Source organism: Pyxicephalus adspersus, chromosome 9 (genome assembly GCF_032062135.1).
Source record: "Pyxicephalus adspersus chromosome 9, UCB_Pads_2.0, whole genome shotgun sequence".
In the NCBI taxonomy this organism is placed as follows: Eukaryota; Metazoa; Chordata; class Amphibia; order Anura; family Pyxicephalidae; genus Pyxicephalus; species Pyxicephalus adspersus.
In genome coordinates, this window is record NC_092866.1 from 59,863,994 (window position 1) to 59,887,815 (window position 23,822).

At 40.7% G+C, this 23,822-nt stretch overlaps 1 protein-coding gene across 1 annotated transcript in view; it reads left to right on the forward strand.

Annotated features, from left to right (window-relative positions):
* Window positions 1-23,822, forward strand: part of OSBPL5 (oxysterol binding protein like 5) — a gene marked incomplete in the record, with an annotated part of 79,090 nt that overhangs the window by 18,268 nt on the left and 37,000 nt on the right. Inside the window, 3 exon segments of the mRNA XM_072422173.1 lie at window positions 15,314-15,470; window positions 17,461-17,534; window positions 22,341-22,421. Coding sequence (XP_072278274.1) covers window positions 15,314-15,470; window positions 17,461-17,534; window positions 22,341-22,421 — 312 coding nt within the window.

Sequence of the window (23,822 nt, forward strand, 5' to 3'; positions counted from 1 at the left end):
CTGCTCTTCATGCTTTGGCTCACCATTGACTTAATTCATCAGGGCCCATCAAACGCCATTACCAGAGCCGCAGATTTAACTGATCGGCCACCTTGCGTGCCAAGACCATACCTGCCAAGGAAATCCTTAGGAATATTAACAATGATGAAATCAATGGCTCCTTGGATAAAACACTCATAATGAATTGCCTTTGTTAAATTTTACTGCGTCGCCTAATGATGCTTATTATCCTGTAATCACCTCTAAGTATCACCGTGCTTGTTGTACATTACTTGCGGAGATAATGGCTCCATTCCACCGGAGTCATCTATAGCAAAAGGATGTGTTTATATGCATATTGCATGAGCTGCCATTATAAATTCCCAATACGTGGAATGTGGGATTCAAATCTAAAATTTATGGTAGATTTGGATATTAGAATTCTGAATACGAGCTGTATGTCCTGGACTTTTTCTTTAAGAGATGAAGTTTTCCCAAGCTGTAATAGGGTTATGTCTCCGACACAAACAGTGCTTCCCACGGAGCCCTTAAAGGCTGCATTTGACCTACATTCCGTGCATTGCTTTGATTCTCTTTCTCCATTAAACCACCCTGGAAGCATAAAGCGCAATAAAACCGATGCGTCATAAACGCGGCTGGCCTGCTGCCCTGTGATTTTTATTTGTGCAGAGCCTATTGACTGGATGGAAGGATCGATAAGAACACACAATATAGCTATGAACGTTCCAGCTGCTATGAAAAGCCCGTAGGTTCTACTGACCTTCCTGACAAGTGTGAAGATTCTCTATGGAGAACCGCTCAATACATCTGTGGCCCTCAGCAAAGGTCGCTCTCGGCACACCATATTCTGTAACATGCAGAAATATTAATAAAAACTACACAGATGGGGGTATTTTACCTGTAAAAGGATTTGTATACTTGTCCATTCAGCCCTCAGATTTACATAACCCCATTTGGCAGGGGAGGTGACCTGATTTTTCTCTGGTGCATTGTAGTAAAATAAAGAGGTCTTGTCCCTCCCTCAAGCTGTGATTGGGCAGCAAAAAGAAAAACAGCATACTGATGAGCTTGTCTTCTGTTTCTTTCATCCTATCAGCATGTATTTTGCACAGTTACATGTCTGATTATCTATTTGTATTGCTTCTCCTATTCCATGTTTGAGCTTGCTAATGCTATTAAATGACTACAAGAGTCTGATGCCAAGGAAAAGTCAGGTTTTTATGCTGTATGTACTGCAAGCATGTAATTTATTGTATTATTGTATATAGATCTGCAGTGATTTGTCTCATGAAATGGGAACTGGTGTGAGTGAGCTTTTTCCATAATTGGCAAATCGACACAGCATTGGCACAATTGGCAATTTTGGCACAGCATGTGTGCCTTACCTTTTGTAGTCACCTTGCAGCAATGGCAACAGGTTGCTGCCTTCCTGGCTTGAAGCAATGCCAGGTCGAGGAAACTCTCCGCCATCTTGGTTTCTAACTTCACAGTGGGGCCCATCGTCATCCTTTTTAGCCATTACCAGCCAATGTTTGCCTTGTCCCTGGCATCTGGGTCCTATAATGGAGGTGATGCCAGGCTCTATACTGATTGGCATGTGCACATTTTAGCATAAGCAAAAACAAATGGCAGCAGGAGCTATGTAAAAGGTGTTTTTTGACCTCTTGATGCCTTTTTTGGGTTTACTTTTGCTTTTATATGATGGAGACACCATTCTTGTTTCGGGTTGCTTTAATAAAACAAATTCAGCCAGTAGATTTGGCAATGGGTTCCTTGGACCGAGCAACATTTTGGTACAAAAATATTCAATGATAGAAAAGGTTTGGCCAAAGACAGTCAGGCTGGGGAGTAAAAGTGCGGCCAGGACTTGTTGCAGCTTCAAATGCACATTGAGAGATGTGCACAGTGTGCAGTGAAATTACAGAAGCAATTCCGGTCGAGGAGAAGAACTGGAACAACTGTACCAGAATGAAGGGAAGACTGGAGCTTTAAATCCATTATTCCCAAAGAATAAAATAACATATGCAGCCATGGCCTTAGGTCTGAAGTGCTGAGAATCTTCTGAATTTGCTGGGAATAAACTTCAGCCGGCCACATAAGCGTCACCCATCTTAATTTCCAGTGACAGGTTCCTTTAGCAAAAGGCTGATAAGAGTCCTTATCGGAATCGTGGCTACAATATATCAGAATCCTCGACCTGACAGCGTAAAAAATATATTTATAAATACTTCTTGTCCATAAAGAAACCTTTGTTGTCACCGTCTGTCTTCAGATGACTTATAAATTGGTGCAAACTAGACCGGAGACGCAGAAACCGTGTTTGCTGCAAATAGATAGGAGGCTGTGGAATTTTAATAAGCCGATTTCTCAGCTGTCGGAAGCCAAGATTGTCCACCCGGCTTGTTATATTCCAGTTAGACTTAATAAGGGCCATCGACCAAGACTGTGCTATCTTTATATACAACAAACTGCCCGAGCCATACGGCGATGATGGGAGAACGCCTGAACAGATTGTTTTACCTGCAATGAACGCAGCCACGCACATCTGCTAGAAACAAATACATCGGAAAGACAGAGGCGTCCTGGCTGGGAAATATTTTTCTGCATCCTCTCTGGTTTGTACACAAAGACGTGATCAGCTTGATAAGATTCCTTGGGTGGTAAACGCTCAGATAAATCGAGGATTTTAAATGATTGCTTACAATGTATTTTTTTAAATTTTCATTAATTATTTTTTATTATCTTGCAATGTGTCTTAAAGCTTGCTAGAAATCTGACCACTCCAGGAAGAGTCAAATCCCTAGAACCACCCCCTCCATCTATAAATACATATAAATATATCACAACACACATATCATATCATATATACACATAACCCTCTCCTCTTCTGAGTGTGTCTAATTGCTCAATGTGCTGACCCAGCTCCTTTTGCCTTTTATATAGTGGATATGGATACTATAGACCAGCCATTCCCAACCAGGGTTCCATGAAACCCTAGGGCACCTCCAAAATTTGCAAGGGGTTCCTTGAGCTGTGTCCGTTGATCCCCCATAGGATGAATCCTTTATAGTTCCGGGTCTGACTCCACTTGGCAGAAGCAGCCGCATGAAATCAAGAATCTTTTTTTTTTGTTTGCACAGATGTGCACTCTTCCCATTGGCAGCCAATGTATATAGCATTTTCCTATTCATTGATTATAGCAGGGGTTCTAGTACACCTTAAAATTCATTAAGGGGCACAAAAAGCTATAGAGTGTCAGCTGGGGCTGCTGGCATTACATCCAAGACAGCGGCCTCCAGCAGCACCAATATTTGGAGATCCTTACAAAAATGTATTTATAACTTCTGGGCAATAAAATAAAAACAAACTAAAAATAAATAATATAACAAATAAATATTATGTCTTGCAAATAAAATAATTTATCAACAAGTTTTAAAGGCTGTGCTTCCATGTATATTATGTACTGGTATAGGAGCAGCTGTACTTCCACCTAGAACAAACCAAATTAGCTAATTTTCTCTTTCTAATTGAATTTTCAGTAGTAAATGAAAGGAAACGAGCTGCAAGGTGAATCAAAGCCATCCAATCATGTGCAAGCCAAACTTTTTTTTCTTTTTTAATTTTCTGACACATAATTGGATATTCTTTGCAAAGTGGATTTTTAACTTTTTATTAATCCTTTTATTCCCTCCTTTTATTAAATCAGCCCCATTATCACTCCACCCCACTTGTGCTATGATGCACCAGCTTTGTTCTGTGTATTGCTCTAAATTGTATTTTTTTTATCATTATGATATGCTGAAAGACATTTTATAATGAATAGTCTTCCAAATACTGCAACACACAAAGATATATGCAGCACAGGAACAATTCAGCATTAGTAGTGTTCCCTTGTTCTGGAGTCCTAGGCTATGTTCACCACGTTGGCCATGAGGTTGTGGTGCAGTTATGGCGTCCTCATGCCAAGGACAGCTGCCTCCAAGGAGATGATACGTGTACTTTCTCCCTGCAGCAGCTTCATAGAAAATGAATGGGCAGTGAGCTGTATAACATGTGCAGAAGCTGGTTATGTAAGAGTGACCAAGCAAGTGACCAAATGGCTGGCAAGGTGCCAGTCACCAGAAGCTGGGTGGGATCAGGTCTGAACCTTTCCTACATGTAGCTTCCCCTGGCAGCACCCATGTAGAGAATGAATGGGGGCATCAGTCGGTGGTACTAGAAGTGCTGATTGCTGCCAGCTGTCAAATCTGCAGATGTTGGTCCTTTAGGAACATTTGCGGTGCAAGTGACTGGTGGTTGGCAAGGTTCTAGTCACCAGGAGCTGTGGGGGATCGCTCAGTCCTAAAGTAGGTCTGAACTTCTCCTACATATAGCTTTCCCTGGCATCAACCCCATAGAGAATGAATGGGGGCAGCAGTGACCGGTACCAGTACCACTCATCACTGCCAGCTGTCAAAACTGCAGATGTCAAGCTACATACACACATCCAATGGTTCTCGCCCGATAATCAGCTTAGGGCCAATATTGGATGGGAATCTGGTGTGTGTACGGCGCTCATTGTCCATCGCCCAAAAGACCGTCCTGGCGGATCTACGGACGATGGATGGCGAACAATCCTAATGCAAGGGAAGGGGAGAGCGGGCAGTGGGGTGCCGCCTCATCGTTCTCCCCTCTCCATAGAGCAGAACGGTGCTGTATGTACAGCACTTGTTCATGCATCGTGCAGTCCTTAGTCATTGGAAAGGATCGTGAAAGGCCCTTTCCAACCACAATAACTGCATGTGTGTATGTAGCTTTAAACATTTGAACCAGCTCTGAGTTGCAAGTGACCAAGTGGCTGGCAAAGTGCCAACTGCCAGGAGCCACACTGGATCAGCAAATGATGGACAGGTACAAACAATGACACGGGAAGAGCAGAGGACCTTGCCCAGAAAAGCTTACAATCTAATATTTTTTTACATTGTTATAACAAACGTAGATTGAGATAACCTCAGGAGCAGAGTTAGACATTTTTGTAAAGAAACATCGTCAATGGTTACACCCTGCTAAACTTGAGTACTTACGGCATTCATCAAATCAATCGGCGCTGCCTTCATGGGCGGGCACAAGTGCCGCACGCTGGAACACAGAGGAGGAACACAGACATTGGCTGCTATCTGCCTCTGTCTGTGTTCCTCCTCTGTGTTTCCCTGAGATAAGTAAAAAAATATGCATTCGGACCATAAGACGCACCCTGATTTTCCCCCCACTTTAGGGGGAAAAAAAGTGCGTCTTATGGTCCGAAAAATACGGTAATATTATTAAACAGTATTTATATAGCGCCAACATATTACACAGCTCTGTACATTAAATAAGGGTCAGATACAGACAGTGACACAGGAGTAGGAGAGGACCCTTCCCAGAAGAGCTTACAATTTAATACATATAAATACATATACACGTGCATATACCATATTAAATATATATATAATACCGGTATATGTGTGTGCATATATATATATTATAGTAATATTTACATATGTACATGGTAATCATCAAAAGTGTAAAATATGCAAATGAATTACTTAAATGATTGCTTTTTCTTTAAAATATGTTTATTACTTGAACCTTCCAGTTCTCCTTTAAATCAGAGTTGTGTACATGTATATTGTGAGAGTTAAATGACCCCCTTTGTACTATATCAGAAGATTAAAGGATTTCCATCCCTAAATCTCAGATGAAGGATTATAACAGCAGCAAGGAAACCATCTACTTTTTACCGTATATGAAAAGATTAAAGGATTTTCAGCCATGCACTTTTACAAACACAATGAAGCACTTTCCAAATGAGTCACACAAAGACACAAAGTAGTTTGAAGTTTCCATTTGTCGTTATTCGAGGAGAGGTAGAATAGCCAGAGTCTGGAATTAAATTGGCCATGGATTACGATTTATTCATTTTGGAAAGAATTGCACAGAAATCTAAATTGGTGCAGGTGGCAGTTCTGTTGGAGGGAGAAAGGGGGGGTGCAGGTGGCAGTTCCATTGGAAGGGGGGGGCAGGTGGCAGTTCTATTGGAGGGGGTAACTCCCATAATATTAGTTTTTTTAAATCCCAAAGTTTATACAAATTAGAAAAAATCAAGAGACAAATACTTATTGATCTGAGGATTATCTGGGCAGTCTTATCGTTCCAAACCTCATTAGCTTCATTGAAGATCTTAGGGTGAGTGCCGGGATTACAACTTTCAAACACCCAAAGCAAACGCCCAGAATATTTAATATATATATTTATATAAAAATATAATATTTATATATATTTAATGATTCATAGATTAGTACATCCAGTGTGTTTTAGAAGCCAACACACCTCCTTCATCAGGGCTTTGTTACAAGATAGGAAGGATTGTAGCTGTAATGACCAGTGAGCAGTAATGAAGATGAATCTCAGTGATGAGAACAGTGAGGGTCCATTCATTACTGTTCTATAAGTGTAACAAGCATAAAAGTCCATCTTATTTCTCATAGAAGTTACGATCCCTGATGAAGCAGGTATGTGTCCGCGAAACGTGTCGGCTGTGTTTATGTAACTAAGCTTTAGATCATTACAATTACTGGATAATAAAGTGGTTTTTGTGCGTGTTTGAAAATTATTATACAAAAGCTATATTGTAAAGAAAAGAAAAAAATATTGTAAAGAAAAAATATAAAGTTTATGTAAAGACAATTCATTTTTTATCAAATTTAAAAAAGCAGTGTTAAAAAAATATTTAAATGACCTGGGTCACTGTGGCCTGTGTGGAGGGTTTACTCTGTATTACCTGGATAACCGAAATTGAGCAAAAGTCTTTCCAAAGTAAATAAGATTCAGAGTTGTCACAATGGGGGAATTTTTATCAATTTTTGGAGACAAATCCTAAATTTGGTGTTTCTCATCCTTCTTGGTTTTAGTTATAATGGTAACCTGGATAAAGAGAGAGGGTGAATCTGCCTCAGCAGGAACACAAACATCAATAAAATAATAATAAAAACAAAATTTACCTTTACAGTCGCTTGAATACGTATGCTTCCGACTGGCCATGTGCCAAATCTTTCTTGTCTAGCAACGATCTGGATGATTTTGAAATTTGAATTTTGGATATTGTGTTGCTTTCCAACCAATACAAGAATTTTCTGGGGATTTCTTCACCACTCCTAAGAAAGGTTCCTCCAATCTCTCTGCATCCTGATTGGGTGGTAGCTTTGCAATATAGATACAACACTGCACCCCTATAACACCAGCCAATAGAGAAGCTGTGACAGCTGTGCCATGTCAATGAGAGACACCTAGCCAAATGTGCAGTCAATCAGGGCTGTTTTCACTCATAGGTGTAACTCTCTAAGTAAAGTGGAGGAGTAAGATTGATATCACTGGAGCATGCACCTTGAAAAAAAAAGTCAGCAATAAAATACTTCCCATACTTTATATCAGGTTCCTATATGACCTATTTAATATACAGCACTTCGTAATATGTTAGCGCTATATAAATCCTGTTTAATATTATTAATAACTACCAGTAAGTTTTTGCACTGTGGAGGAAGTAGGAATTGAATGCACAAACTCCATGCAGATGGCTCTTACACTTCTTACTGGCCACCGTCTCAAGAGGACCTGTACAATTACCTCAATCATTTGGACCCAATAATAAGCACCCGTCTTTTTTACTGAAGAATTTTATTTGTGTGTCTGTGTCCTATTATTACATATTTTATGGATTAAAAGATGACAGTAAAAGCTTTGCAGTTGAGCCACCAACATTGGGTTTAAATGGCTTTCTAGGCCATACCCCGACAGCCCGTGCCACTTGGAGGATTAGCATGTAATCTGTCCTCTTCACAGGCTGCGGATCCTTGGGCCAATATCATCATAATTGTGACTGGGACCTCCGGTGACAGCGCCTCCATCTCACTTGGAGGCCGTCTGCCTCATTAACTTGACAGATTGCATCCACCAGCTGAGATAATGCAACCCTGTGCCAAGTCCAGAGCAATGTACATTGCAGGCCATAAATCTGGATGCATCGCCATCCCTGGCCACTTTTCTAATGTCTTTAGCTTAAAGCAGATAGATTGTGCTTTTAATTAACTGCCTAGGGGCCCCTTGATGTTTCCTAGAGTGCATTATGTTATTTTCCAGGGTCGGAAGGCCTTGCTTTTATGTGCATTTTAAGTGACTTGATCTATAAAATGAAACGATTGATAAATATGGCCATTGCAAAAAAGAGAAAAAAAAATCACGTCTTCCACTGCTCAGCCATAGATGGCGCTATTTCCCATTTGATTAAAAGCAGGCAGGTTGGATGACATTCAGCCTATGGCCATAAGGGGGCACTTGAAACATTTAAGCTATCCACATTACAGTACCTATAGCAGCAACCCCAGCAAAAGGGAGGGGATTATTTATTGTGGGGCAGGGTTTTAAAATATACAATGTATACCATTATTAATTAAAAAATAAACCATCACCTACCCCTCCTCTACATTGTATCATTCCAGGGCTGCAGCTGCATGCCAAGTTGTTTATTCCTTAATTGCTACATAGAAATTTCTCCAGGCTTTGGAAACATTGTGAACCTGCCTAGGCAGAGAGTCTCCCATCGGTACAATTATGTCCTATTATACTTCTCTGTATTCCCCGGGTGGAATTGTATCATTAAATCGTTCCTAAGTGGCCGCCAACTCGGTGTTTTTCTTTCTTCTTCAATAAACATGGCGTTCCTGCACTGATGCTTCTGATGATGGGAGAAATATTTGTTGCACGTTTTGCTTCCAGTAAAATTGATAAAGGGGGCAGATGTGGTCATGTGATCACCTTAAAAGTCATCCCACCTGCTGCACAGAGGAGCTCCCACCTTTTTTTCCAGGTGAGCTCTGGCTGTGTCATGTGACCTGAGAGTTCTCTTCACCTGCAGGGATCTTTATGGCAGGTGAGATGACTAATAACCGAATGTCCATGGCTGACACATTCCTCGCTTAGAGGACCCTAAACATCGTTTTTTTTAGAGAGATCACAGTCACGTGACTGATGGAGGGACATCATTGCTCCTCTTTATCTTCCTCCAATCACTTAGCAAGATCACTGTCACATGACCAAAGAAGTGACATCATTGCCCCCCTTTATCTTCCACCAATAACTTACACAGATCACAGTCATATGACCAAAGAAGTGACATCATTGCTGCCCTTATCCTCTTCCAATCACGTAGCTTGATCACTGTCATGCGACAATTATCAGCTGGTATCTCACTGCATCATGTTCTGTCGTTGATACCCTTTATATTTACAGCCAGTCACATGACTGAAGGAGTGACTTCATTGCTCCACTTTATCTTCCACCAATCACCTAGCCTGATCAGTCACGTGACCAAATTAGTGACATCATTGCTCCTCTTTATCTTCCACCAATCACCTAGCCTGCTCATTGTCATATGACCAGATAAGTGACATCACTGCTACCCTTATCTTCCTCTTATCACTTAGCCTGATCACTGTCACATGACCAAAGGAGTGACATCAATGCTACTCTTACCTTCCTCCAATCACCTAGCCTGATCACTGTCATGTGACCAAAGGAGTGACATAATTGCTCCAATCACTTAGCCTGCTCATTGTCACATGACCAGATAACTGACATCATTGCTACTCTTATCTTCCTCCAATCACTGATCACTGTCACATGACCAAAGGAGTGCTATCCTTGTTATCCTGTATCTTCCAATACCAGCTGATTTGGAATTTTAGCGCCACTTGTGATGGAGGAGAGAACTGCAGGTGAGCCCTAGGAAGGTAAGTAGCAGTCAGTTGAGAGGGAAGTATGCAAAGATATCATCACCCTGCACAGACAAGGTGAGAGAGCTTCTTTAAGACGGGGGTCCCCTACTCCAGGATCTGCACTTTACTAATATTTTCAGGACTCCTGTATATGACATAAGGAATATATATATAATAAAATCTGGCCTGTATGTGGCCCTTGAGAGCTGGAAGTGAGGAGCCTTTCTTTAAGGCATGCTAAAGTGGCCCCACATCCATTGCTACTTTATCATTCCTTAAGTGCTCAGTGTTTGGGCATTTTTATAATGTTACAATAATGAGTGTACTGTAATATATAGAGCTCTGCACCAATCAGAATATTGGATGTGCAGCCATTGTACGGTGACAGCAGCAGATTTCTAGCAATGTACAACCATCAGATTCCTCCCCCGCACCAGACATCACGGGGAACAATGGCGGCCTTCCCTACCCCCCCCGGCCATGCAGTGTGTGGAGTTCTGTTATTTCACTCCAATGACTATGTAGGTTATGTGCAGCTTCCTCACCCAGAGTGTCCACACCGGACTGACATCGCTCAGCGCTCCGTACTCAGAACGCTATCAGGCGTCACATTCCAGCGAGAAAATAACTGCTTTGGTATCTTCCGCTCCACTGTCACCTTTTTTTATGGGTGCATTCATTTTTTTCAGGCTTATTTTTGTCATTTCACCAATTTAACTTACTGATTTTACAAAATAATTTGTAGCATGGTATTGTCATCAAAAATCTGGGGTGTAGGAACATGTCACAAGTGAAACAAGTGAAAAAAACCCATTGTGTTTTGTTTTCTTTTAAATCATAAAAGAGGAATGGTCCCTAAGCCTCTTTTTAGGATCTCTGGCAAGTTTTAAGTGAATTGCAAAAGCTTTTAAAGACAGTATTGTGATCAAAATTGCAGGGGGTGACATGAGGACCTGTGGGAACATGTCACAGATGAAAAAAATACAATTAAAAATGTTGTTCTTCTTTAAATCACAGTCAATTATTAATTTAAACTATTTGCCCCCAAAACCCTTTCATGTTTCTAGTTGATTGCAAAAGTTTTGAAAGAAAGTATTGTGACCAAAATTGCTGGAGGTGTCATGAGGACATATAGGAACATGTCACAAGTGAAACCAAAATAAAAAAGCATTTTGTTTTTTCTTTAGATCACAGTCAAGGAATTGGTCTTAAACCATGTTTTAAGAGATCTAACCGGTTTCAAGTTAATTTCCTTTAAAGACAGTATTTTAAGTAAAATTGGACTGGGTATTAAAATGGGAACATGTCACAAGTGAAGTGAAGTGAAGTGAAGTGTAATTTTTTTCTAAAGCACAATAAAAGAATGGTCTTGAAAGCACTTTTTAAGATGCCAACATAATATTGTGACCAAAATTTCTAGTGTGATGGGAACAAGTCACAAGTGAATAAATTTTATTTAAAAAGCATGTTGTTTTTGCTAAATTAACAATCAATAAATAATCTTTTTTTTTAAGCTGACAATTTTTTTTTAAATGTAAATGCAGAGCCAATGGACAGAGGAGACATGTGGGAATATGGTCCAAGTGAAATAGAAATCAAAATTATAACACAGTCAGGAAAATGCAGTGGTACCAAAAGTTACTTTTTTTTCACTTGGGGTATGTTCCCACATGTCCACCAGACACATCCTGCAAATTTGAACACAGTACAGTGTTAGTGGCTTTGTACAGCCCAATGGTAGGTAATGCAATGCTGCAGTAATTTAGACTGTTGGTGTCACCCAGCTAGGTACATCACCTGACTCACCTCCACCTGGTAAAGTTGGTCAGGATGACATAACCTGGTCAGGTGACTGAGGACAGGTTCTCTTGGCAGAGAGATTGACGAAGCAAAAATAGTAATTAGTAAAAGCGTCCATATGCCGGAGAGCGAAGAGACAGATGGGAACCTGCTTGGCTGCGATATCCGTCCAGATGGAGCCAACGTCTATCTTGTGCTGGAATTCAGAATCATTGATGTGATGGGGGGGGGGGGCAGCTAATTTATTGCGCTGAGAATGGGGAGCGGATGAAATATTTGGGGTATCAGAATGCACGAGGACCCCAAATCCAATGTTCTGCATTCCTGGCATCGCTTCATGCAAGGTTTACATCTCATAACCCCAGCTAGGGCCCCATACATTTCTGGGCCCCATGCAATGTAAACTTTTTGCCTCTCCTCTATTTCCACCATTGCAAATCAAACTTTTTTGGTTGGGGCGCAGTACAGAAATACCCCTTGTGCCCCCTAATGGCGGAGCTGGCAGCAGCACTCTGTATGCAAGGTTCATAGCTCATAGCCTGCTGCTGGTCTGCATTACTGGTTTACAGCCATCAAAAATATTGGGCCCTATACTAGGAGTACTTCCTGCCCCCCCCGTAAAGTAAATCTTAGCCGTACCGAAACATAGTTTATTCGGGGCTTGGTATAGAAGTACTACTTGTGCGCCCCCTGGTGGCGGGCCTGGCTGCAGCGCTCTGTATGTAAGGTTCACCGCTTGTAACCCCCTGCTATTGGGCTCTATACAAGGTATGTTTTCTAAAATGTCTAAACGTTTCAGCATTGCAAAGTCATTTTTTTTTTTTAGAAGTACCCCATCTCCACCCCTAGTTACAGCACTGCATATGCAAGGGTCACAGCTCATACCCAGCAGCTGTTCTGCAGCAATGGTGCTTCAGCCATCAGAAATTTTTGGGCCCCGTACTAGGTCCTGGGCCCCAGTTTATGCATTGCTATTTTCATTGGGGTTTGGTACAGAATTACCCCAGCCCCAATTGCAGCCCTGCTGCAGCACTCCATATGTAACATTTGCTTTGTAAGATGTTCCCTTCCGATTTGTGAAATGCTAAAAAAAATTTCCAAAAAGTGACATAGTTTGATGTTTTGAAGATTGAGGAGTATTTCAAATTTTGCATGGTGCAGTATAGGGTTGGATCAACTTCCTAAAAATCTGTGTTATTGTGCAGTCCCCCATTCTCACCAGAAGGGGGAGCTATACTATTTTTTTTTTTTTTTTTGCCCCTACAGGTGTTTTTTTTTTTCTTCCTTTTTTTACCATACCTGGAGATCCTGCCAATAACAGCAGGTTGACAATCCTAAGCCACTGTCCTGAATATAGCTGCAGCAATGTCAACTTGTTGCGTGCGCCTTCCGTTGCTCATTGAGCTGCTTATCAGAACTGCAACCCCAGTGCTATAACACAGAAGGCCATTTCAAGTACCTGGCCCCAGTGGTCAACTACACTCTTCCTGCCCCCGACATCCATTAGCCAATGAAAATCCTCCCTTTGAGTACTTTAACAACCACCAAGACCCTTAATAGAGGTACACAGTAGGGATCATCCCCATTGGCTGATGGTTGTAATGGGCAGCAATGCCCTTTGCAGCGTTCGCAGAACAGGGAAGGGGCAAATGACACAAATATGTTTTTTTTATATTTATAAGTTCATCTGCTTTTCTTATTATAGAAGGACTTTACAGCAGAGCTCAGGGAGGAGGATGAGGAAGGAGCACAAGTAGCCTTTCAGGTGTGCTGCATTTCAAGGATCATGCTGCAATTTGTCAAATGGCAATAAAATATTAAGGTGTACATCAGATTTTAGTGATTGGGTTAAATCACTATTACCCCCTCCCCCCATTGCAGATTTGCCCCTATATGGAGGTCCAGGGTCCCGCCGATGGACGGTCAGTGTAACAGCAGTCGGTGACGTCTCTGGATATGAGGTGTCACCCACCCCTGCACCCGCCATGGCTGATGCCTGATTACACCTGGCAGCTCCTCTGCAAACATTAGGCGATGATTGCGCCCTGGACGGTTCTGTCTAATCGCAGTGATAGCCGCCGTCCTCTCCGCATTATCAGGGTTTTCTATACACGGCTGGGATGTATTATGGAGAGCCGAGGTGTCTAAATTTAGAAGCCTTTCATAGACATTATCTTGTTCGAGTAACTTGCACACAGCCAGCGACATTAGTCATAAGCAGACAAAGTCGCAATAATCAGCCGCAGAATCCGCAAGCAGTTATTATCTTGGAGTCATCGACGTCATCGCAGCGCCAAACACACACTTTGAAAGCATTGTTTTTCACGTGTTTTCTGCATGGACACATTTGCTTCACATTCTTTATTTTCTTAGCAATAAAAAGTCTGTGCATTGCCAGTATGCTGCACCCTTTGTGTGATGAAGCAGTGGTCTCTCTGCAGAAGTCCAACCTGCCCAGACCTATAACTTAGCACTTGGAAATTTAGATTTTGCTGGTTGCTTATATTTGTGTCAGACCTCTGCAGAGAGAACACTGCTTCCATGCAGAGAGAACCAAAGTAATTTTTACAGCATGCCAGTAGGGGGCGGGCACTTCTACTGTGTGGTGTCTTTTTGAATAAAATGAAGTGCGGAGCTTTGCATGCTTTATGTTTTTATGCATTTGGAATATATTTAGCTGTATGACACTTACTAAAGTGACTCTGTCATGGCAGCCATTGCACCTTGCATAGCCTCATCCTGGCTGTAACTGTCTGGAGCAAAGGTAGAATGACGCGGTACAAATCACTGCTAATAGACGTTCCCACCAATCAGAGTATTCGCTATGTAGTATCTGATGAACTGATCACTAAATCATTCTCTATGTACAGCGCTGCGTAATATGTTGGCGCTATATAAATCCTGTTTATTAAGTGTTTAGTTTAGATTAGTGTAAATCAGTGTCTCCCAACCTTTCTTGAATCCGTGCACATATTTTACATTAGAACATTCCCACAGCACACCACCAAGCAAAAATGTCACATGCACAGGTTAATAGCTACCTGCTGCCATCCAGTGGAAGGGTTGGGTATTTTCCCATGGTATACCCGATGCTCTCTTACAGCACAGTGGTTGGGAATCACATGTGTAAATTATAAGAAATAAATTTGATTAAAGCACATTATGTATTTGTGATTGGCTGTAGCTGTGCACCTATCCTCTCACGTTCTTTAGTTTTCCATTAACAGACAGATGTCAGACCATTACTCAGCACCAACTTCCTATGACTATGAGATCTGCCTGCTCATGTAGGCACATGGTTCCCACTAGGATGCTGGGAAATGTAGTCTGCCTTCTATTGTTCTACTTTGGGTATCACATGGTCACACGTGATTGGCCCTCCCACTGGCTGAATTCAGCGGGGAAATTAGCTGTAGTGCAGTAAGCAAGCACAAGTATCTAATGTAGAAGATATCCTACCCATCACTTTATTTCTATACACTGTTTGTATTAATTGATCGACCTGCAATTAGAATTTGCTTTGTTCAGTTTTGGGATTGGTTGGGCTTTAAATCTGCCCCGGACAAGGGACATTTGTAAAAAGAGGGTCTAGTATGTGAGTGCTATGTACCAGTGTACACAGAGGTAACATTGATCCTCATTTATTGCCCAATGTGTTTTCATTGTTACATTGTAACATTTCCAACTCTGAGTCATTATGATTAATTTGTATTTTGTATTTCCAGAAAACCTCGCCAGCGCACACTATGAAGGAGGAAAACTTCCTCCGCCGCAGATTCTCCTTGTGTCCAACCGCCATCGCCGCTCAGAAGAATGACAGCAACAAGCTGACGCGGGACCTCTCATTCGTAGCCGATAACGATATCCATTCACTGAGCACAGGTGAGTGCCATATACAAAACCCTATTCTCAGATCTGTAATGTTACAAATATACTGACAGCTGCAGTTTGTACTGACACACAGCATGTGCATGGGCGTACTGCTGGGCTCTAGTAATAAAAGAGCGATGGTGAAATGAATCATGGTGTGCTGTGTATAGTTGTTACTCCTGTCACATACACCTGACCCCTGCACTATGTAACTTACATACTCCTGACCTCTGCACTTTGTACATTACATGCATCTGACCCCTGAACAATATACATGCATAGTCCTGACCCCTGAGCTATGTACATTACATACCCCTGAACCCTGCGCTTTGTTCATTACATACATCTGACCACTGAACTATGTACATTGCATATCACCTCTGCATTATGGACATTATCCTGACCCCTGAGCTATAGACATTACATACCCCTGACCCCTGAACTATATACATTACGTACCTCTGACCCCTGAACTATGTACATTAAAAAACCCTTGACTCCTGCACTGTACATTACATACCCCTGACCATGCCTATGCACGAACATCTGACCCTTGCACTTTGTATATTACATACCCTGACCCCTAAACTATTGACATTACATACCCTTGACCCTTGAGCTATGTACATTACATAGACCTGACCCAGCACTATTCACATTACATACCCCTGAGCTAAATATATTACATACCCCTGACTACTGAGCTATGGACATTACATACCCCTGACCCCTGAACTTTGTACATTTCATACACCTGCCCATCACTATTCACATTACAAACCCCTGAGTTATTTATATTTTACATACCTCTGACCCCTGCCCCTAGTACATTGTACACTCTTGACCCAAGACAGAGTTGTATTTAACCCTTTTAAACCTTCCCACTGTGCAGCTTGGCCACATCCCTATTTAATGTACAGCGCTGCGTAATACGTTGGAGCTATATAAATCATGTTTATTAATATTATTAATAATTCCTCTACATCGTTATATTGTTATTATTATGATGCAGTGCACAGGGATGCCCAGGGAGATGAATAATTGGAACCCCTGTCAGGTATTGCTGTTTGTATACTTGCTAAGGAGCTTCACTCTTTTTCATTGGTCTGGTGACTATTGTCTAAAAATGATGGCCAACACGTCAATGTGAGTGTACGGTATTGTAGTGCCAGAGGAAAACGAAGAGCAACTGTTTGTGTTCTTTTACCTAGTGTTTTACTTTGTAGGGTCCAGCTATGTCCAAATATGAAATCCTAGAACATCCCGCCAGCTGTCTCTACTGGTGATGAATACAATGACAGGAGCTCAACAAGTGGCCATTGAAACTATCTAGATGCTATTACCTTACCTAGAAAACATCTTCTTCTGTTCTCTTTTCCATATTATGGGAGAGGGGAGTATTCTGTAGTTCACAGAGATTGCTGGGAATGATACTAACCATTGCAGGCAGAGAACTCAGGAAGCTCACTCATTTTCTGGCAGGATAATGAATATTTTTGCACCTATCTAGCAGAGCACTTTTATTGGTATATTTATTAGACATGAGACATTCATTGTCAGGGGTTACATGAGTATCCCAGAAAGTACTAAAGCCGGGACAGACAGGAAATCAACATTTCCAATGGGAGGTCAGCATTGGCAGACAATTTTTATTTTCTATATAGATTTCCTTTTTTCCCGGCTCATTTGCTTCGTCTGAAACAAAGGAAAAACAAATCCTGAAAAGGTTATAATAAGACTGCAGACAGATCTATTATTAGAAGCTGTACTTATCAAATCCGGCAGTGAATCATCTCATTAAAGAGAACCTGTCATCAGTGCAGATCTTCCACTGCCTATCACTTCTATGAAGCTCCCATAGGTTTTCTACTGTATGCAGGGGGTCACAGGCAGGAATGAAAAATGTCTTCTTCATGGGAACCCAACACTTGAACGATGTGGGAAAAAACTGTGATATGTTTTTCTATACTCTAATGTCATTATATCCAATCTCTTCTTGTAGGAAGAGACAACGAGAACACCACATTACCTATTGTGAAGAACGAGACTGCACTGACACTAAACACCAATAACAAGGTATATGATAATGATGTGAATATTGTATTATCATTTACTATGTCATTACCATGCAGGAAAAAGTAACAGGTCCTCATTAATGTTCCTTGTATATACTCCTCCTTATGTTCACCTATAAAACTTACATTTGGCTTTATCTTTGGGGAGGGGGCAGCAATGGAATCCAATTTACAGCAATGTAGATTGATGATCAGGTTATGCTGTGTGACAGGGGTGCCTGAATCAGAAATCAGACTGCACGGAATAAATATTATTTATATAAAAAGTACTTCGTTTTTATTATTTGATAAATGCCATGCGTGATCTTTGCTGCACCCAAATGACTGGTTACTGTCTGGGATTAATAGATGGTCACATTGCTGCCCATTCAGAGAATACATGTCCTATGATTATTATTATCATTTTTATTAATATTATTATTATTATTAACTTGAATAGTATTATCATTATTATTATTATTATTATTATTATTATTAATAATATTATTAATATTATTATTATTATTATTATTATTAACAGTATTTATATAGCACCAACATATTCCCTATCGCAGTACACTAAATAGGGGTTGCAAATGACAGACAGATACAGACAGTGACACAGGAGGAGTAGAGGACTCTACCCCAAAGAGCTTACAATCTAGGAGGTGGGGGAAGTATCTAGGAAAAGGATATTTTGTGTGTTAAATGTTAAGATAAGTGTACACCTCTGTGAATCAGGGCTTAGCCCTTTACAATCAACTGATGATGGAAATGAATCTTCGTGATTGTTTCCAGAGATGAATGAATGAGCACTGTTCAGTTCTATAGAGAAGGGAAGGGGAGGATGAGTGAGCGGCACCCAACTGTGCACACTTGTGGATCAGTTCCTGATGGGTCCTTGCAAATTGATGAGTGGTGTTGGAGGATGGCTGTCTGATTTTTTGCCCAAGACCAGCACAACCAGTCATCTTGGGTGACAATCATCTGATGGCTTAAGGGTAGAAATAGGAGTGGTGTGGGGCACAGACTTTGGTGCTGCCTTTGCACACAGAGGGTCAGCACAGCAGGATGCATTGCAAAGGGTGGCAATGCTGTGGCTCCCGAAGGATACAAAGCAACGTTTCTCAACCTTTTTAACATGTGGGGAGCCTTGAAAAAACTCAGGTCCTCAGGGAACCCCTGCTGTGAAAATCTCTTCTTCATTACTAGCCAATGCTGACCCCCTTACAGATAGCCAAAAAGATCATTGGTGTCAGGTAAACTGACCTGAGAGACACAAATTGCCCATTGCTCAGGGAACCCCCAGCAACCTCCAGAGGAACCCCGGTTGGGAAACACCGCTTTAAGGTCATTATAAAAAGCAATAGGGAATTGTTTGCAGGTGAAAGAACATAAGTTTAGCTTCTTGATACAGAAAAACTTTCTTTGGTCCCCTGACACATATAGTATACTACTGTGACCTGACATTATTAGGGTCCCAGGTTTAAATCTTGTCCAGGGCATTATCTGCATGGAGTTTGCATGTCCTCCCTGTGTTGGTGCGGGTTTCCTCCCAAAAACATACTGGTAAGTACTTGGCTTCCCCTAAAAAATAGCATTGGACTATGTTGGGGATGCAAGATTGTAAGCTCCTCCAACAGACACCTGGTGACACGACTATGGTCTCTGTACAGAACTCCATTATATGTTGGCACTACATAAAATGCTTTATATAAATTTTGCGTTTTTCTGCAATCATTTATTGCCTTAAAAACATTGCTTCACCCTGCATGATGAATGGAGTGTAATGTGCATATATTTGGAGTGGCTGTGTTTTATTTCTTAGCTGCTCTCCTATTCAAACAAAATAAAAAATGACTTGATTAAACCAATACAGTGAATTTTTAATTACATTTGAATTCTCCATTAAAAATATTTTTTTGCTGCCACAAGACAAAACTGCGGGTGAATTAGTATATGAGCTGGACATGCACAGTACATCCAATTCATCATCCCAAGCTTTCTCGTAATACAGAACTTCTATGGGCGCACACTTGGCGGTTGCAGCAATAGCTGTTCTGGTACAGCGTGTGCCAGACTGCGAGTGTGAATAATTCATCTCAGTAGCTCTGCAGTGAACCCCCGCTACGTAGCACCGCTCAGTGTTCCCTGCATTATTCATAGCAAGGATTGCTGGCTTGGCAAATATGCTAATTATCCAGATTGTCAATAAATGCTGCAAATTATTAGATTCCACAATGACAATGACCATGGAATTATTCCTAGGAACAGAATGAGGATGTTGTGTTTTATTGTTTGCATTGTTTCTCAGATTCTGAGGCTTGTTATGTGTTTTGTCGTTTTATTTTGTTGTTTGGGTGAATGTGATGATATTTATGTCAATAGTTTTATCAGCAATAGGTTATGTTGTATATACAACTCTGGAATTTATATATTCTCCCTGAAATGTGAAAACAAACAGCAGAATGCAGAGACCTGGAACAAATTGCATCATGCATGAATATGTGAATTTCATCACCAGGCAAAAAGTGACCCCTACTGATATTTATTAAAGGAACAATGCTGCAGGAAGTCTGACTTTAAAATTGAGTAGTCTTTCCTATCTATCCAGTCTGTTCTTTACTTTTCTTTTCCTTTCTTTTTCCTTACCTATCCTATCCTATTATTTTCTTCTATTTTCTTTCCTTTTCTTTTCTTTTCCTTTATTTCCTTTTCTTTTTTTTCTTTATTTTCTTGTCTTTCTTTTGCCATCTTTTTCTTTTCCCTTGCCCTTCCTTTCCTGTCCTTTTATTTTCTTTCATGTTCTTCTATTTTCTTTCCTTTGCCTTTCTTTTCTTTCATTTTCTTTTCTTTTTTCTTGCCTTTCCTTTTCTCTTCTTTTCTTCTAATTATTTCCTTTTCTCTTTCATTTCATTTTCGTTCCTTTACCTTTACCTTTACCTTTCATTTTCTTTTAATATTCTCTTTCCTCTTCTTTTCTTTTATTTCTTTCCTTTTCTCTTTCATTTCATTTTCTTTCCTTTACCCTTACCTTTTTTCCTCTTTCCTCTTCTTTTCTTTTATTTCCTTTCCTCTTCTTTCCTTTTTTCTTTTGTTTCCTTTTCTTTATTATTCAAATGATCCAGTAATGTCCAAATAAGCAGCCCCAGATGATCCATTCCAGTGTTTCCACTGCCTGTGAACTAAAAGACACAAGCTCTGTCCAAGTGTCCAGAGCTCCTGTTATTCTTCAGCCAATGCTGCTAGGTGGAAGCTGGTGTCCCCAGGTACCCGCTCGTTAAAATGGCTGAACAGTGAGCACAATGATAGAAGATCCATCCAGCTAGTATGTTCCAAAGCTGTCCTAGGGGAGTATCCACCCTGTACTATCCATCTTTCTTAGTCTTTCTCAAACATGTTAGCCAAGAAGAAAAGTTGAAATGATTTTCATGTCTAGGGCAACCCTTGTTTATAACACTCCATCGGAGATCATTGGAAACAATGAACCTTTTATTGGTGGTAAACCAGAAGGAAGAAAGTCCCCTCTAAAGATCATTACTGTAATGGTGCTGACTGCTTATGTGGAAATATGCAGACACTAACAGATGGTGGAACTTTGCTTAAGGCTTTCTATCTCTCTCTGTTGTTCATATTGATAAGGGAGGTGGTATTATCAGGATCAATATTTTGCAGAGGACAATTGACATTCCATCCAATCTTCCATTGCATAAAATATTTTTGCACCAGGCATCTCAGATTTCTGTTCTTTATTGCTGCAGCTGGCAAATCTCTTTTTCTATATTAGAATACAAACTTTTTATGTGCATACAAGTGTATTATATATTACTGATGTGGTCACATTTTGCATTAGTTTAGGTTTATTCTCCACCTAACCAGGTGAAAAAATAAATGCTAAGTGGTTGCATGACATCTCGTCCATATATCGGCTGGCATTGTACCAGCGAGAGGCACAGCGCTGCAATGTTGTTTCTGCTGAGACAAGCACGACTAAGTACATAACATCCCTGGTGACATTTAAACAGCAGGCTCTGTGCCACAGTGTAATTCTAAAGCACCAGGACCGCTGGCAGTGCCTGAATCCCTGAACACAATGTGCCTTCACAATGCTTTGTAGTGAACTGGTCATTAAAATTCACATTTATAACACAAACACTTTTGCTTAATGGAAACCCACTTCCAATTGTTTGAAAATATAAACCATCATGTTACATAAAAGCACATTACTCCATTATGCAAATTGCTTACAAATACAAAGTGTTTAGAATCTGGGTCAAATATGAGCAACTGAGATTTAACATATCCAAATGGCACAAGTCACAATTACAGATTGCTTCACAAGAGATCAAGGTATAGAATGTAGAGATCAGTTAGAAGTACATGTCATTCAGATTGACTTTAGATCTTATTATGTTTTTGGATCAGTAGTTGATCTGCAGTAACAAATAAAGGGTATGTATCAGTCTTTTGATTGCCCAAGCAAAATCAGAAACAATTTTTGGAGCAGCCTTGGATCCCTTCCTCTAGAAGCCTTTTGGAAATCCGAACAGCTAAAAATAACAATAAATCCGGCTCAGGACATCTGAATTCACGAAATGCAGTCCAAATCCAATGCCATCCAAATTTTGGGATCAGCTCCACTGGCACTTATCAATTTTATCAGTATCCTGGCATTGTGAATGTTCCTCCTACTTCCCTGCTGCTACAATAGTCCATGGATCATTCTGCATGAATCCTCATTCATTCATTAGGTGAGGAGACCATTAAATTGAAATATATGCAATGACATGAGCCTAACACATCCTGTATTCTCTGCTGTGTTTTGTAGAATGATAATAAACTTTGCAATGGCACGGACAAAGAGTGTTTATCCCCCACATCCAAATCAGCCAAGATGGACACTCTCAAGGTAAGCAATGCTCATGATGAGTTTGTATAACATTAAAGGTCAATTCTGGGCAACAAGTAAAATCAGAGAATTGCTGGTGCTGTGCCGAAAACTCAAAAATCAGAATGCATTTGTGCATGTAATCTGGCTTCTGTGTATTTCACTGCAAGAAGAATTTAGAGAGCACCTCACTGGGTTATTAGAAGTTCCCTCTGCATCTTCTGTAATACCACATTACATTCATACATGAATTTCATTGGTGACACTGATAGGCTTTTGTATTTGAAGAATGTAAATGAGCTTAGAGTGGGAGAGTTTGGGATATTATGAATAATAAGCAGGGTTCCCAGGCTGGCAATGGTGCATGAGGATGCCCTACAACATCTGGATGCAAAGTTGAAGCCTAGAGCAGGTGGCTTCTGCGTCATGCTTTCATTTTTATTATCAAAATAATCAAAGCAATAATATTAAATTAGTGGCAGCAACTATTTGGCATATACAGGGGTGTAACATGTATCAGACCCCCTCAGCAAATCCAAAAAGCAACCTCCCCCCCAAGCCCCAAACCACCACCATGATCATGATCCTTCATCCACTTGCATTAATCAAGGTTCCATCATTGCTACAGCTCTGCTATCAAGGGTGCAGTCTTTTTGGGTCCACATCCCCAAACTGCTGTCTAATCAGGGCTCAGAAGAGACACCTTGCCAGCAATGGAAGCTAAACACTCAAGAGTAGTTCCTGCATTGTAGAGATGTGGTAAAGCTGGAACCTAGGGTGAGGGGTGGAGGCCATGCTGGATCTTGCAACACCTTGCCAGCAAAATGGCATGCCAATGCAACTCTGCCCTACTCTCTCCCCTACTCTGCACTACATTTCTCTGCAATCTGGTGCATTATACTGTTTAATCAAATCAACAGGCTGCCAATTACAGCACATAGTGCATTATAAAAGTGCATTGCACAATTGTAATGCGACTAATCCCCAAGCATGCATTCAGCATTGGCACCTTCCATAATCTCCCAGGATAGATCTACTTTACTTTTACACTTTCTCTTTCAAGTATACAAGAGAGCACTGTCTATATCTCAATCTAATTGGCATATTGCAGAAACAGGACTTAGAACGCCTGCAGTGGAAGGCTAATGGGGTCACGGCCACCTACCTGCTAGTAAGGAGATGAAAAATCTCTAGATAATTACATTTCTTCCACTTCCACTTGAAACCGCTGAGCGTTAATATGCACTCAGCCTATATAAAGACGCTCGTTATTATGTGGGCTACACAATGTAATGCTGGCCCTGAATTGGTTTACATAGAAACAAGCTAAATGCATCAAATAAACACAAAGACCAGGCATGAAAAGATTCGAACACATGTAATTATTTATTTACATTTCTTAAGGGATTTTAGATGAACTTT